This window comes from Pseudopodoces humilis, chromosome 1 (assembly GCF_049639895.1).
Source record: "Pseudopodoces humilis isolate 2021_Gansu_Grassland_sample_001 chromosome 1, ASM4963989v1, whole genome shotgun sequence".
Lineage (NCBI taxonomy): Eukaryota > Metazoa > Chordata > Aves > Passeriformes > Paridae > Pseudopodoces > Pseudopodoces humilis.
In genome coordinates, this window is record NC_142200.1 from 252,355 (window position 1) to 266,531 (window position 14,177).

At 57.7% G+C, this 14,177-nt stretch overlaps 3 protein-coding genes across 41 annotated transcripts in view; 1 reads left to right on the forward strand and 2 right to left on the reverse strand.

Annotated features, from left to right (window-relative positions):
- Positions 1-3,454: 3,454 nt before the first annotated feature.
- Positions 3,455-4,318, reverse strand: CCDC166 (coiled-coil domain containing 166). Its single transcript, XM_014261584.2, has one exon. It carries the CDS (start codon positions 4,316-4,318, stop codon positions 3,455-3,457), a length of 864 nt encoding a protein of 287 aa, XP_014117059.2.
- A 2,231-nt stretch (positions 4,319-6,549) lies between these two features.
- On the reverse strand, positions 6,550-7,774 carry LOC102104674 (NAD(P)(+)--arginine ADP-ribosyltransferase 2-like). The gene is made up of 2 exons (XM_005533061.3): positions 6,908-7,774; positions 6,550-6,629 (listed from the first exon to the last, which is right to left on the reverse strand). The coding sequence occupies exons 1-2, from the start codon at positions 7,689-7,691 to the stop codon at positions 6,550-6,552; spliced, it is 864 nt and encodes a 287-aa protein (XP_005533118.3). The 5' UTR covers positions 7,692-7,774.
- A 3,950-nt stretch (positions 7,775-11,724) lies between these two features.
- The window catches only part of SCRIB (scribble planar cell polarity protein), a 97,467-nt gene continuing 95,014 nt past the window's right edge, over positions 11,725-14,177 (forward strand). For all 39 annotated transcript variants that reach the window (XR_001332161.2, XR_001332164.2, XR_001332163.2 and 36 more), the window contains exon 1: positions 11,725-11,928. Coding sequence is in view for 34 of the 39 variants with exons in the window: in XM_014261600.2 (XP_014117075.2) it covers positions 11,767-11,928 (162 nt within the window). In the remaining 5 variants the exon portion in view is untranslated. The remainder of the gene's footprint in view (positions 11,929-14,177) is intronic.

The following is a 14,177-nucleotide window of genomic DNA, read 5'->3' on the forward strand; positions in this document are numbered from 1 at the left end:
GCTGGGATTTGGGGATGCTGGGATTTGGGGATGCAGGGATTTGGGGATGCTGGGATTTGGGGATGCTGGGATTTGGGGATGCAGGGATCTGGGGATGCTGGGATCTGGGGATGCAGGGATCTGGGGATGCAGGGATTTGGGGATGCAGGGATCTGGGGATGCAGGGATTTGGGGATGCAGGGATCTGGGGATGCTGGGATTTGGGGATGCTGGGATTTGGGGATGCTGGGATTTGGGGATGCTGGGATCTGGGGATGCAGGGATTTGGGGATGCAGGGATCTGGGGATGCAGGGATTTGGGGATGCTGGGATTTGGGGATGCTGGGATTTGGGGATGCTGGGATTTGGGGATGCAGGGATCTGGGGATGCAGGGATTTGGGGATGCAGGGATTTGGGGATGCTGGGATCTGGGGATGCAGGGATTTGGGGATGCTGGGATTTGGGGATGCTGGGATTTGGGGATGCAGGGATCTGGGGATGCAGGGATTTGGGGATGCAGGGATTTGGGGATGCAGGGATTTGGTGAGGCTGTGCCTACAGCAGCTGTGGTGCTGTCTTTGGCAGCCCTGAGCTTTCAGGAGTGGCTGCACAAAGCGCTGAGCAGCTCTGTCTGGGGGCACCTGTCACAGGGGGCTCTGGTGTTTAGGGAAAACATCCCAAAAAGGCAGGGGCAGGCACGGGACCTTCCTTGAGCGCTGGGGCTGAGCGTGGCCAGGGCCAGGCTGGGTGGGGCTCTCGGCCACTGCGTCCCTGCCCGTTACAGGACCAGATCAGCTTTAAAGCTGGATCCAGCCCAGTCCATCCCACAGTCTGAGTCCAGCTGTGCCAATCCCTGAAGGAAGCAGCACTGGGGGGGAGGGAGAGGCCCAGAGGCTGCTCAGGAGGGGTCTCCACATCTGGGCTCTGCAGCCGAGGGATCACAGACTCCAGCTCTGTACAGGAGGAGCGGTCTGAAACTCCAGTTCTTCTCAGCCCAGGGCCTCCCCGTGGGCCCAGAGGTTCTGCTGTGGAGCAGGAGCAGCTGCAGTGGAGGCTGGAGAGGCACTGAACCCCTGAGCCTGGTGCCAGCAGGACAGGATCAGCTCCAGGCTTTTGAGCTGGATGATTTTTGGGGAAAAGAGAGCTCAGGAGCTCCTGCTGTTCTGCTGAGGATTGCTTCCCTGAAAAATCAGGCTGCAGGTCTCACCTCCAATGGATACAGGTGCTTGAGTAAGCTCAGTCAGGCATTCTGTGATCACAGGAGGCTGAACTGGCCTGAAACTGGTTCCAGTCCTTTCCTTTAGCTGTCACTCCTGTTTCCCCCCACCCTTCCCACCATGGAAACATTTTTTTCCAACTCTCTTTGATGTGAATAATTGATCACCAGCTGAAATCCTTCATCTGGACACCCCATCAGAGTATTGTTCCTGCTTGGTAGATGAGCAGGAAGAGCCCAAATCGGGAAGGAACAGCCTGAAGCAAAGCAGCTGCACAATTGCTGTGTCTCACTGCTTGGACAGACTCTGCTCACATCAGCTTCATCTCAGGTAAATGGTTCAGCTTGGTGGGAATAAGGGAAATTCTTTTTGTCAGAGTTTTCCAGTGTGTTCTGCCTGGTGGGGAGCTCTTCCTTCCCATGGCTGTTGGGAGAGAGCCGGAATAGCCGGGCTGGGATTGCCAACACGTGAGTGCCCTGCAGGAGATGGCAGCACCAGGGCTGGTGAGTTTGTGTGGGTGCTCCAGAGAGTCCTTCATGGGCAGCCAGACCTAAGGGGTGGCTGAAATCACCTCGTTTTACAGCCATGGACGTTGTTTTAGGGGCTTTTTCTTGGTGTGAGCTGGTTACCAGGCTTTTCCCTGGCAGTTGTGTGGGGAGTGACCGGGGAAGCCTCTCTTGGTCTGACAATTCATTCCTACCTTCACCTCAGCTAGAGCCTGGAGCAGAGCTTGATCCCACCCGTTCCCAATCAGAGCTCTCGGGAATGGTCCCTGGGACCTGACCCTGCAGAGCCCAAGAGCTGCTGCTGCTGCTGCTGCTGCTGCTGCTGCTGCTGCTCTGCTGCTGCTGCTGCTGCTGCTGCTGCTGCTGCTGCTCTGCTGATCCTGCTGCTGCTGCTGCTCTGCTGCTGCTGCTGCTGCTGCTGCTCTGCTGCTGCTGCTGCTCCTGCTGCTCTGCTGCTGCTGCTGCTGCTGCTGCTGCTGCTGCTGCTGCTGCTGCTGCTGCTGCTGCTGCTGCTGCTCTGCTGCTGCTGCTGCTGCTGCTGCTGATGCACTGCTGCTGCTGCTGCTGCTCTGCTGCTGCTCTGCTGCTCTGCTGCTGCTGCTCCTGCTGCTGCTGCTGCTCTGCTGCTGCTGCTGCTGCTGCTGCTCTGCTGCTGCTGCTCTGCTGCTGCTGCTGCTGCTGCTGCTGCTGCTGCTGCTGCTCTGCTGCTGCTGCTCTGCTGCTGCTGCTGCTGCTGCTGCTCTGCTGCTGCTGCTCTGCTGCTGCTGCTGCTGCTCTGCTGCTCTGCTGCTCTGCTGCTGCTGCTGCTCTGCTGCTCTGCTGCTGCTGCTCCTGCTGTGCTGCTGCTGCTGCTGCTGCTGCTCTGCTGCTGCTGCTCCTGCTGTGCTGCTGCTGCTGCTGCTGCTCTGCTGCTGCTGCTGCTGCTGCTGCTGCTGCTGCTGCTGCTGCTGCTCTGCTGCTGCTGCTGCTGTGCTGCTGCTGCTGCTCTCCTCCTGCTGCTCTGCTGCTGCTGCTGCTGCTGCTGCTCTGCTGCTGCTGCTCTGCTGCTGCTGCTGCTGCTGCTGCTGCTGCTGCTGCTGCTGCTCTGCTGCTGCTGCTGCTGCTGCTGCTGCTGCTGCTGCTCTGCTGCTGCTGCTCTGCTGCTGCTGCTCTGCTGCTGCTGCTGCTCTGCTGCTGCTCTGCTGCTGCTCTGCTGCTGCTGCTGCTGCTGCTGCTCTGCTGCTGCTGCTCTGCTGCTGCTGCTCTGCTGCTGCTCTGCTGCTGCTGCTGCTCTGCTGCTGCTCTGCTGCTGCTGCTGCTGCTGCTGCTGCTGCTCTGCTGCTCTGCTGCTCTGCTGCTGCTGCTGCTGCTGTTCTGCTCCTGCTCCTGCTGCTCTCCTCCTGCTGCTCCTGCTGCTGCTGCTGCTGGCACACGCCTCTCGCAGGAGCCACGTGCGCTGAGAGCCATCATTTGATGGAATTCGGGAATGGTTTGGGTTGGAGGGACCCACCCTGTGTCACCCCACTGCCACGGGCAGAGACACCTTCCACTAGACCAGGCTGCTCCAAACCCCGTCCAACCCTGGCCTCAAACCCTTCCAGGGACAAGGCAGCCCCAGCTGCTCTGGGACAGAAGGAGAATATGGATCTATCCATAAATGCATTTTATGCATCCTTGTGAGCAGAGCTCAAAGGCCTGTGTGCTTCCACTGCCAAAAGGATTTGTTTGTTTCCGTGTTTAGCTCCTGCAGGTGCCAGAGCGGTGCTGTGGGCTCAGTGGCCCGTGCTGACGGGTGGCCACGGCGGGTTGTCCCCGCGGCACCGTGGGGCCGGTGCTGGTGTGAGCAGTGCTGCCCGCTGGGCGCACCGCTTCTCCCGGAGCAGCTGCTCCTGCTGATCCTGCAGCTGGATTTTGGCGTCTCGGAGGAGCTGGCAGTGCTGGAGGAGGCCGAGCAGCTCCTGGCGCAGGAGCCTGTTCTCTGCTTTCACCTGTTCCACGTGCTGGATCAGAGCCTTGAACGCCACCTCCTGCGCTCCCCAGGTGAGCTCCTGCATCCTCTGCTGGAATTGCTGCTCACACTCAGCCTTTTCCTGCAGGAACTTGCTCCTGACGGCGTGGGTTTCCTCAGCGCAGCGTATCCTGGTGACCCGCAGTTCCTTCTCCAGCGCCTTCACCTTCTGCTCCGCCTGCACCTTCTGCTCCTTGTACGGCTCCAGCTCCTCCAGCTCCGTGTCCAGGAGCGAGGCCTCGGCCTCCGTGTCCTTCAGGGCACTCCTCACCTCCCGCTCCTTGCCAGCATACCGTGGGATCAGCTCCTCCTTCTGCTCCTGGATTCGGGCCAGATCCTGGCAGTTCTGGTCGTTGAGGGTGATGACCATATCCGGGGGGTCCTGGCTGAGCTTTGCTCCGCAGGACAGGTAGGACTGGCTCTGCTCCTGAGTGCCCTGGGCTTCCTTTTCCAGGCGTTTGCTTCCGTGCAGGAGCTGCTCCGCTCTCCCCAGGTACGTGTCCAGGTGTAGTGTGAGGATCCTGCACTCCTCCTGCAGGTACAGCTGCCTCTCCCGCACAGGGTCTTCCGTGTCACTCGTTTCTTCCGGTGCCTCTCCATCCTTGCTTTTCGTTGTTTTGGATGCCATATCCCGGTCAAGATGTGAAAAACTGAAACAGAAGGAAAAGCCAGCTCAGAGTGAACATTTTTGCCGCAGTCCTGTCCTTGTGTTTCCAGCTGGTTCTTCCAGCTGCTCAGATGTTTAACCCAAAACTGTTTGGGGTGGAAGCGCAGTTGCTGTACCTGGATTTGCATTTCCCATCCTGAATTGCCTCAGGAGAAAACCAAAAACGCACGTTTTTAAAGATTTCTCTTTTCTCTCATGGAATGTTGGGATATTCCTGCGGTTTGGAGGAAGAAGTGCAAGTCTGCCCCTTTCCTCCCTCGCTGATTCCAGTGTTTGAAGAGGCAGCTGCATCCCAAACCAGTATCTCCTGTCTAAAACCAGTATCTCACATCCCAATTTCAGGACATTCTCTTTTAAAAAAAAAAAATTATCAGCATTAATTTAATGAGATTCAGGTTTTAAAACACTTTTTAAGCATTAATTTCAGGATTGGCTGAATTTCTGAACTATTTATTCCAGTGTAAAATGCTGGAATTCAGGATTTAGAGCTGACAGGTCCGATAGTTTTGGTGAATATTTGTAATTAAAAATTCCCATTTCCTAATACAACTCATGTCAATTCTTAAGGAAAAAAAATTGCAAAATTCCTGGAGATGGATGACAACCAGAATGAATCCATGAAATCCCAGCACAAGCTGCACTGATGCTGGAATTTTGGGAGGTTGGTGTGGGGAATGTGTGAGGGTCGGAGTATTCCCGTGTCCCCATGGGAAAAGGACAAAGCTGGGATTGTACAAAATTTGGTATTTTGAGGCACTGACCTTGGCTGCTCTCGGGTTTTCCCTGGTCCCACCGCTCCCGGTTTGCTGCTCCTGGAGCCCGTGTGTTTGGAGCTGTGTCCATGGAGACCAGGAGCTGAGGTCACAGGCTGCAGTGCGATCCCAGCCCCGCTCAGCTTCCACAGTGGGATCTGATCCCCAGGGAAGCTCTGCGGGAGGATCCCATCCCCAGGGAAACTGTCACCAGCCCCCCCAGATCCTTTCCCGGCTTTCCTGACACTGTCCCCAGCCCGGAGCCATCCCTGGGGTTGTTGTGACCCCGGGGCAGGACGCAGCACTCGGTCACACTGACCCTCACACCACTGACCTCTGTCCACGGATCCCATCCCACCAAGCCAGCCTGGCCAGATCCCTCTGCAGGGGGATCCAGGCTCAGATCCAGGCTCAGATCCAGGCTCAGATCCAGGCTCAGATCCAGGCTCAGATCCAGGCTCAGATCCAGCCTCTGCAGCTCCTGAAGCTGGCTCTGCTTCCCAAACCTTCAGTTTCTGGCTGCTCCCAGGGCAGCATGCTGGGTTGAATTTAGCAGGCTTTATGGAATTTATGTATCTGGAACAGTTCATGATTATTTTAGTTTCTTGAAAACCTTGGGAACTGTGTGGAAAGATGGATGTTGACATAAAAAGAAGCTGTTTCTACTTTCATAAAGATGGTGGCAAAAATCAAGAAATCGAGGAGTTTTGTTGTAACATGAGGTGGAAAACTGGGAAACAAAGCTAAGAATGGTAGAGAAAAAAAAAGGATGGAAGAAGCAGACTAAATATGGCAAAAAAAGCTGAAATGGATTTCTTATTCTCATTCCATATTATCATGGGATCCTGGAATGGTGGTGGCTTGGAGGATTTTTAAAGCTTATCTCGCTCTACTCTGTGCCACGGGCAGAGACACCTTCCACAATCCCAGGCTGCTCCAAGCCCTGTCCAATCTGGCCCTGAACACATCCAGGGACGGGGCAGCCACAGCTTCTCTGGGCAACCTGTGCCAGGTCTCCCCACCCTCACAGGGAAAGATTCCTTCCCAGTATCCCGTCTAACCCTGTCCTCTGGCAGTGGGAAGCCGTTCCCCCTTGTCCTGTCACTCCAGGCCCGTGTCCAAAGTTACCACAGCAGGATCCGGTGGAGAAAAATGAAAAGGAAATTCATGAATTAAGTAGCAAACAGTTTAATAATTCAAAAGAATGGTATGGGAAGGGAGAAAAGAAACCAAAATGAGAAGAAAATCCCCACTGTGCTTTTCCCCCCCCACCCCATGAAGCTGTACCCTGACACCCCAGCCATGGCTCAGGGAGGGTGGCCACAGGGCTTGTCCAGTGTCCAGCCTGCAGGGGCCTCTCTGTGTTCTCAGCCAGTTCTGGTGACACCAGTGGTTCCATCCCTGACGCCTTGTCTTCACCAGGCACGGTGGTCTTGTGGCTCAGGGGGTGCCAGTGACAGCTGCCAGTGCTGCCAGGAGGAGTCCAGTGAGGCCTGGGGGGTCTCTGGGGACGCTTCTGCCTGGGGAGGCCAGAGAAGGGGGTCAGGGGGAGCTCCCTACTTGCTGCAAAGTAGAATGAAAAATAGAAATCCCTCACTTTGGGGTGTGAAACAGTGCTGCCTCCAGAAAACAAGCCCAGCATCAGGACAGCACCATCCCATCCCATCCCATGCCATGATGTGCCATCCCAGGGCAGCAGCCAGAGCTGTGCCATGCCCTGCCACCCCCACCACCTGCCCCATCACCAAGCCTCCTGTCCCCCGGCCCAGCTGCAGGCGTCCCCAGCCCAGGACATCACCTTGGAACAAGGCACAGTTGTATTTGCTGTGCACGCCGTGGGAGCGGAGCTGGATGTAGATGTCGTCCCCTTGGTGGGTGATATTGGTGACCTTGAAGGTCTCAAAGGGTGGGATGAGGACCTCCTGCTCCTCGGGGTAGTTGGAGAAGTTGCGGATGTCGGCACCGTGGCAGGTGTCCACCTCGAAGGTGGTTGTGATGCCGTAGGACTCGCTGACGTTTTGCAGCAGGGAGGTGGAGGCGAACTGGCCGAAGCGGACGATGTGGCCGAGCCCGGTGGCGAAGCGGATGCCGTCGACGCCCCGGTACACGTGCAGGCAGCGGGGGTGGCTCCGGGCACCCCGCAGGTCGCTCAGGGCCTCGGTCAGCAGGAAATGCAGCACCTTGAAGTGGAAGGTGTCCAGGTACTCCCGTCGGGAGCGCCCGGCCGTGCGCACGGCCTCGTTGAACTCCAGGTACAGGCCCTCCTCCATGGTGTAGGCCAGGAGGGCGATGGCCTGCTCCGGCTGCAGCGGGGACTCCGCGTGGGCCCGGCTGGCCCATGTGGCCACGGCCCTGTTCCAGGCCTCGGCGTAGTCGCCGTAGGGAACGAACTCGGTGCGGTTGAGCGCCGGCAGCGCCCTCAGCATTTTGAAATGGCAGCGCAGGTACTGGTCATCGAAGGAGTTGGGGGCCATGGTCAGTGCAATCTCCTTGGTGGTACCGCCACGTTCCCACCGGTGCAGGTGGATGCTGGTGGCCAGGCTCCCAGCCAGCAGCACCAGCAGCGGTGACAGGAGCTCCATGGTGACCAGACTCCCCAGGGACCCCCCGGGCACCGCAGGGACTCTGGGGGGATGTGGCCTGTTCCTCTGTGAGGGGCTGAGGAGGTGGGAATGGGGAGAGGGGCCATCTGCGGCCAGGAGCCCCCGGCCGTGTCCCAGCACTGCCCTGACCCCGGCCTGGTCCCAGGGGCCGCTGTCCCCGCCGTGCAGAACCCTGTCCCTGTCCCCGCAGCTCTGCGGCGTCGCTCCCGGCACCCCGACCCAAAGCGTTGCCTGTGCCCTGCCGTGGGTGTGGGCTCTGGGTGCTGCTCTCAGTCCCTCCCTGTGCTCCTGGACAGGAGACAGGGGGTTCCTCCAGCTTTTTATAGCTGGGATGGCTGGGCTTTAATCCAGACACTCTCCCTGCTCCCGGGCAATTTCACTGTCCCCCCAGAGAAGCTGAAGAAGCCACCATCCTCTCCAACCCCAGGGACAGGCAGGAACCCCCTGATAAATCCTCTCAGCCCCCACCCAGGTGCGGAGGGTTGAAATAATTCAACAAAAACAAGGAAAAACAAAAGGTTCCATAAGCAAAGGGAAAAAGATGAGATTTTATTCTCTACTTCCCATGAGCAGGTGAAGTCCGGCCACTTCCCAGAAAGCAGGACTCCAGCACTTGGAGCCATTTCTTCAGAAGGCAAACATTGTAAATAACAAATTTCCCCCCTTCCTCCTCCTTTTCTGAGCTTTTATATCTGAGCCAAGGTGATGTGGCTTGGGATATCCCTGGGGTCAGCTGTCCTGGGGAGCCGGTGCTGGTGTGGTGCCAGCCCTGCTGGGCAGCACCAGAGCTCAGGGGTGTCACTGACACCTGCCCAGGTCCCGCTGTGACCCCGGCGCTGGGAGGGCTGCCGGGGAACAGGAGATCCGGCTCAGTCACACCCAACACAGCACGGCGAGCAAAGGTCCCGCTGCAGGGCCCAGGAGGGAGAGACGGAGGGGACAGAGCCCAGGAGGGGCTGGGGCAGGACCTGAGGCTCCCCCGGGAGCTCACGGTGTCCCCAGGCTCAGCTCAGCAGCAGAATCCCTCGAAGCTCTCCACAGTTATTGATTAACTTGAGTTTACACTCTGCAGAGTCTAAACAGGACCAGGCCAGATTGATGGGCCGAGGCCTACGGGATGAGGTTCAATGAGGCCGGGATCTGGGTCCTGCCCAAGTGTCACCACAGCCCCCTGCAGTGACCTGGGCTTAGGGCAGAGCAGCTGGAAAGCTGGAAGAGGAGCTGGGGGTGCTGGTGACACTGGCTGAAGAGGAGCCCAGGTGGGAAAGAGGCCAATGGCACCTGGCTGCTATCAGCCAGAGCGTGGCCACAGGCCCTGGCCAGGCCTGTGCTGGGCACTGTTTAATCAAACCCTGGGTCAGTTCTGCGGCCATCACAACTAAGAAGGACATTGAGGGGCTGGAATATGTGCAGGGAAGGGCAACAGTGCTGGGGAAGGGTCATCCAGCCTTTCCAGAGCCCTCTGCAGAGGTTCCTGCCCTCCAGAAGATCCATGTTCCCGCCCAGCCTGGTGTCCCCTGAGAACGGGCTGAGGTGCTCTCGCTCCCCTTGTCCAGAGCGTGGATATAGACACGAAACAGGACTGGCCCCAGTACTGAGCCCAGGGAATCCCAGTGGTGCCCAGCCCCAGCTGGACGTGGCCCATTCCCCACCACTCCCTGGGCCCAGCCGTGAGCCAGCGAGCAGTGCCCTTGTCCAGGAGCAGCCAGGTTCTCCAGGAGAATGTTGTGGGAAACAGTGTCAAAGCTTCACTTGAGTCCAGGCAGACCCATCACAGCCTTTCCCTCAGGCACTGAGGAGGTGACACTGTCACAGAGGGAGATCAGGTCGGTCAGGCAGGACCTGTCTGTCACAACCCCGGCCTGGCTGGGCCTGATGCTCCGGTTGTTCTGCACGTGCTGTGCAGTGACACTGAGCACGATCTGTTCCCACCCAGCGAGGTCAGGCAGGCAGGCCTGGAGTTCCCTGGATCCTCCTTCTGCCCGTGCTTGTGGATGGGCATCACATTGGCACCTCCAGTCATCCGGGACCTCTCTGGGCAGCCAGGACAGATGATGGACAATGGAGAGCGGCTGGGCATGGTCCCCCTCGAGACACATATTGTGTCAAACCCCTGAGCCTTTTGCAGAACTGCAATTCTTGTCTTTGTCCCTGCCGTGATCTTGCACTTCTGCTGAGGCTTAGGTAGATCAGTGAACCATCCTCAAAGCATCACAGGTTTGCTCCATTGTACTGCCTCTGCATTTATAGGAAACAGAGCTGGGACCATCCTACCCTTGCAAGTCCTACACTTGTACAAATGCTTTAGAGCTGGCTTGAAAATTTAAATTTCACCTTTCTAATTCCTGATGTCCAATTCATTGTCTCTCTCACACCACCTGCCACCACACCTGTATTTCCTGACTCCCTAGATGATTTCTGACAGGGCACAACACCAGGTGATGCATCACCCCAGGTACTGCCCCAGAAATAATAATTAGTATGAAATCACAGGTCCATGTTCCGTGTGGCAGGATTGCTTTATTACAGGATTGCTGTGACAGACACAGCAGGATATCTCTGTTACAGACACTTGCAACTGAGGCAAATGAAAGCTCAATAAACCCAAATATTTAAAAATGGAGTGCCAGGACAAGGGGGAATGGCTTCCCGCTGCCAGAGGACAGGGATGGGATATTGGGAAGAAATCCTTCCCTGTGAGGGTGGGGAGGTCCTGGCACAGGTTGCCCAGAGCAGCCGTGGCTGCCCCATCCCTGGAAGTGTCCAAGGCCAGGTTGGATGGGGCTTGGAGCAACCTGGGCTAGTGCAAGGTGTCCCTGCCCATGGCAAGGACATGAAATTGTATGGGCTTTAAGGTCTCGTCCCACCCAAACCGTTCTGTGATTCAGTGACTTCATAAATTCCTTCTTTCCTTCCTTCCCAGTTTCCCAGCCTCTGGCTGTTGTGAATGCCGAAGCTGAAAGGAGAATGTTCACCTCCTCCTACCGCACTCGGACCTGTCCCTCACCAGTGTCTCACCAGGGCCGCAAGATCTGGTGTCATTCCATTGTTGGTCACTTTCTGTTCGTTGCAGGATTATTTCTGACTCTGCAGTCTGAGGAATGCAGTCCCAGGAATCTTTCCTGGCCTGGGCTGGCGTCCCAGGTGTCCCAGGCTATTCCTGGGGCACTGGGCTCTGCTCAGTGTCACACAGGTGTGGGTGTGAAGAGCTGTCACAGACCTTCCTTCACAGGGGAAGGAGGATCTGATCTCTGAAAGATAAATGAGAGAGAAATGAGGTAAACAACCACAGCAGGAGCTGGTGGAGAGCTGTGTGCAAGGCAAAAGGAGCTGCAACAGAGAATTTCATCTGGAGAGGAGATAGGTCTAAGGGCCATGTGACAGCGCTGGGATAAGAGAGCAGGGATAAAGTTCAATGAGGAGAAACTGGACAGGAAAGATAAAGAGTGACAAAGCAACCAGGCAACTGTGAAAGCAGTAGGGGACAGAACAGGGAGGACTGCGGTGTCCTGGGACAGCTCAAAGGCAACGATTCCCTTCGCATTTTGGCTTCTGTCACTAAGTAGCTGTGTCCCAGAACGGACACACGTGAGCTGTAATGCACCTGTTGTGCCCTGTGCCGGGAGAAGGGACGGAGGCGGCTGCCCATGGTTTCTCCTGCGGCAGAGCTCATTTCCCCGCTCCGCCGCTCCCCCGCAGGCGCTGCCGGGGCGGTGCCGTGCGGGGCGGAGCGGACTCCATTTCCCAGGAACTCCATTTCCCAGGAACTCCGTTTGTTTCCCAGGAACTCCATTTCCCAGGAACTCCGTTTGTTTCCCAGGAACTCCGTTTCCCAGGCACACCCGCGGAGGGCGGCGCGGCCCCGGGCGCAGGCCGGGAGCGGCCCCGGGAGCGGCTCCAGGCCAGGGCGGAGGGAGCGGGGCGGGGGCGCTGCCGCAGCGGGAGCCGCTCGGCGCAGCCCGGCCCGGCCCCCGCACATCCGGGCGCTCCCGCAGGCCCGGCCCGTCCTGCCCCGTCGCGGCCCGGCCGATCCCGGCCGGCGCGGCCCGGCGCGATGCTGCGCTGCATGCCGCCGCTCTGGCGCTGCAACCGGCACGTGGAGGCGCTGGACCGGCGGCACTGCTCGCTGCAGGCCGTGCCCGAGGAGATCTACCGCTACAGCCGCTCGCTCGAAGAGCTGCTGCTGGACGCCAACCAGCTCCGCGAGCTGCCCAAGGTGAGCCCCGCACCGCCGCCGCCGCCCCGCGGCTCCCGGAGCGCGGCTGGGCCCGGCCGGGGCCGCTCCGGCCCGCGGGGGCCGCCCGAGCTGTGCCCCGGGCCGAGCCGTGCCCCGGGCCGAGCCGTGCCCCGGGCCGAGCCGAGCCCCGGGCCGAGCTGTCCCCCGGGCCGAGCGCTCCCCCCGGCCGAGCCCGGCGCCCTCGCCCCGCTCCGGGCCCGGAGGGGGCGCTGGGGCCGCGGGGCTGTGCGCGACACCGCGGGCCGAGACCGCGGCGGGTGCGGCAGCCCCGGCCGAGGAGGAGCCCCTCGGCTGTGAGCGGCTTCTCGGCCGGGATAAAGGGGTCCCCTGCCCGCGGGGGAGATCGCTTGACCCGAGTCATCAGTCCTGTCACAGTCACTGCCGAGCGAAGCGCAGCATGAATTGAAAAACTCTGGTTTAATCAGTAAACTGCAGAAAGTGTGGAGTAAGTTAATTAAAAGCGATAGAGCTGCTTTATAGTTAGGATCGTAGGGCTACAGAGATGCTCAAAGAGCGGGAGCATCTCTGCCATGAAGACAGGCTGGGACAGCTGGGGGTGTTTGGCCTCAAGAGGAGCTCTGGGAACACCTGAGAGCCCCTTCCAGTGCCTAAAGGGGCTCCAGGAGAGATGGAGAGGGACCTGGGATAAGGACCTGGAGGGAATGTCCTGAATGGGACAAGGGGGAATGGTTTCCTACTGCCAAAGAGCAGGGTTAAACGGGTTATTGGGAAAAAATTATTTCCTGAAGGCTGGTGAGGCCATGGCACAGGTTGCCCAGAGAAGCTGTGGCTGCCCAATTCCTGGAAGTGTCCATGGCCAGGGTGGACAGGGCTTAGAGCAGCTTGAGATAGTGGAAGGTGGCCCTGCTATGGTGGATGGTGTTTAAGATCCCTCCCATCCCAAATCATTCCGTGGTCTGGGGCTCCAGCCTGCATTTGCAGCTTTTGTTGCCATTCTGTTCAGCCGCAGAGCTCTGCACACAGGGAACACCAGGATAAGCCTCCGTGTGCTGTTCCATGCCACTGTGGTCTCTGCAGAAGCAAAGGACTGGAGATCTGCTCCGCTGCCAGCTTGGCCAGCAACTCACGGCTCCCAAGGGTTTGCTTTTGCAGGGCAGAGCGTTGGGATGGGGTGAGCTCTCACGTTGGGTCCTGAGGTACCATCCAGCAGGAACCCAAGCCCTGGTGTTTGCATTCTGCCTGCTAGTCTGGTACACTGGATGCTGCAGATGGGAATTTGAACCTGCCTCTTGGGAAGGAAAAGGCCTTAGGACAGTCCTGGGCTGTGAGATACTCCCAAGGAACTTTTATTGTGTCTCCCCTTTGGAAACGGTATGATTTTTTAAAAGTTATTTAAGTTCTGCCTGTGCCAGGGAGAGAAGGCGTTTGACTGCCATGTGCTTGGAGAGATGGTCTTTAGGGAATATAGAATGAGTTGCGTGTTCATTAAAAAAGTTCAGAAGTAGGTTGTTAGCTTTCAAGGTTTTTATTGAATACTGGCATGTTGTGGAATTTGTCATCAAATCTAGATTAAAAAAAGCCTTACAAACCAGAAACTTGGTTTTGATCCAGGCCAAAGTAGTTTGGTTAAAACACACAGTTGTTGCATCCACAGCTGAACAGATTCTCTTGCCTGAAAGCAGCAGTTCTTGCTCTGGTATTTTTGGGTTCTGTTTGTCTTTGCTGCTTGTCTCTTCCTGAGCTCTGGTGAGCTGGGCTGCCTGTGGGATTCAGCTGTGAGGTTGTTCAGGTATGGAGACACTGGTGTGATACTCTCAGCTTTTCTCTCAGGTAGCTCAGCATCCCGTTGTACTTTAGGCGAGGAGATTTCCCAGACTACTGGAAAATGTGTGTTATGGGCAGGCTGGGATGTGGGAATGGGTGCCAGTCCCGTCTGCAGAGGAGGGTGATTGCGACACTCCTGCGGAGAACCTTCTGGTCCCTGCGCTCTCAGCTTCCAGTGTCCTGCTGAACACTCACAGCCCGGCCTCGTGCTGCACCGAACCCCTTGGAACTGGGACAGACTGGGCTTTGTGAGCTCAGAAGAACATCTTTTGGATTATAAATACAAATTTCATACCGGCTTTTTGCTTAGTCTGTGACTGTGGATACAGTCCTACTCGTGATCTCAGGAGCTGTGTGCATGCCCTTAGTGCCTTCCTGAGTCACCCCAGGAGCTGCTGTTTCACGGGGCTCTGGCATCTCTTGGAGCATCACTTCTTGCCGTG

Excerpts from the sequence above, each read along its gene's own strand:
- CCDC166 (XM_014261584.2), bottom strand. The coding sequence starts at position 4,318 with ATGGCATCCAAAACAACGAAAAGCAAGGATGGAGAGGCACCGGAAGAA.
- LOC102104674 (XM_005533061.3), bottom strand. The coding sequence starts at position 7,691 with ATGGAGCTCCTGTCACCGCTGCTGGTGCTGCTGGCTGGGAGCCTGGCC. Across the intron at positions 6,630-6,907 it reads CAACTGTGCCTTGTTCCAAG|GCAGAAGCGTCCCCAGAGAC; the intron begins GTGATGTCCTGG and ends TGGCCTCCCCAG.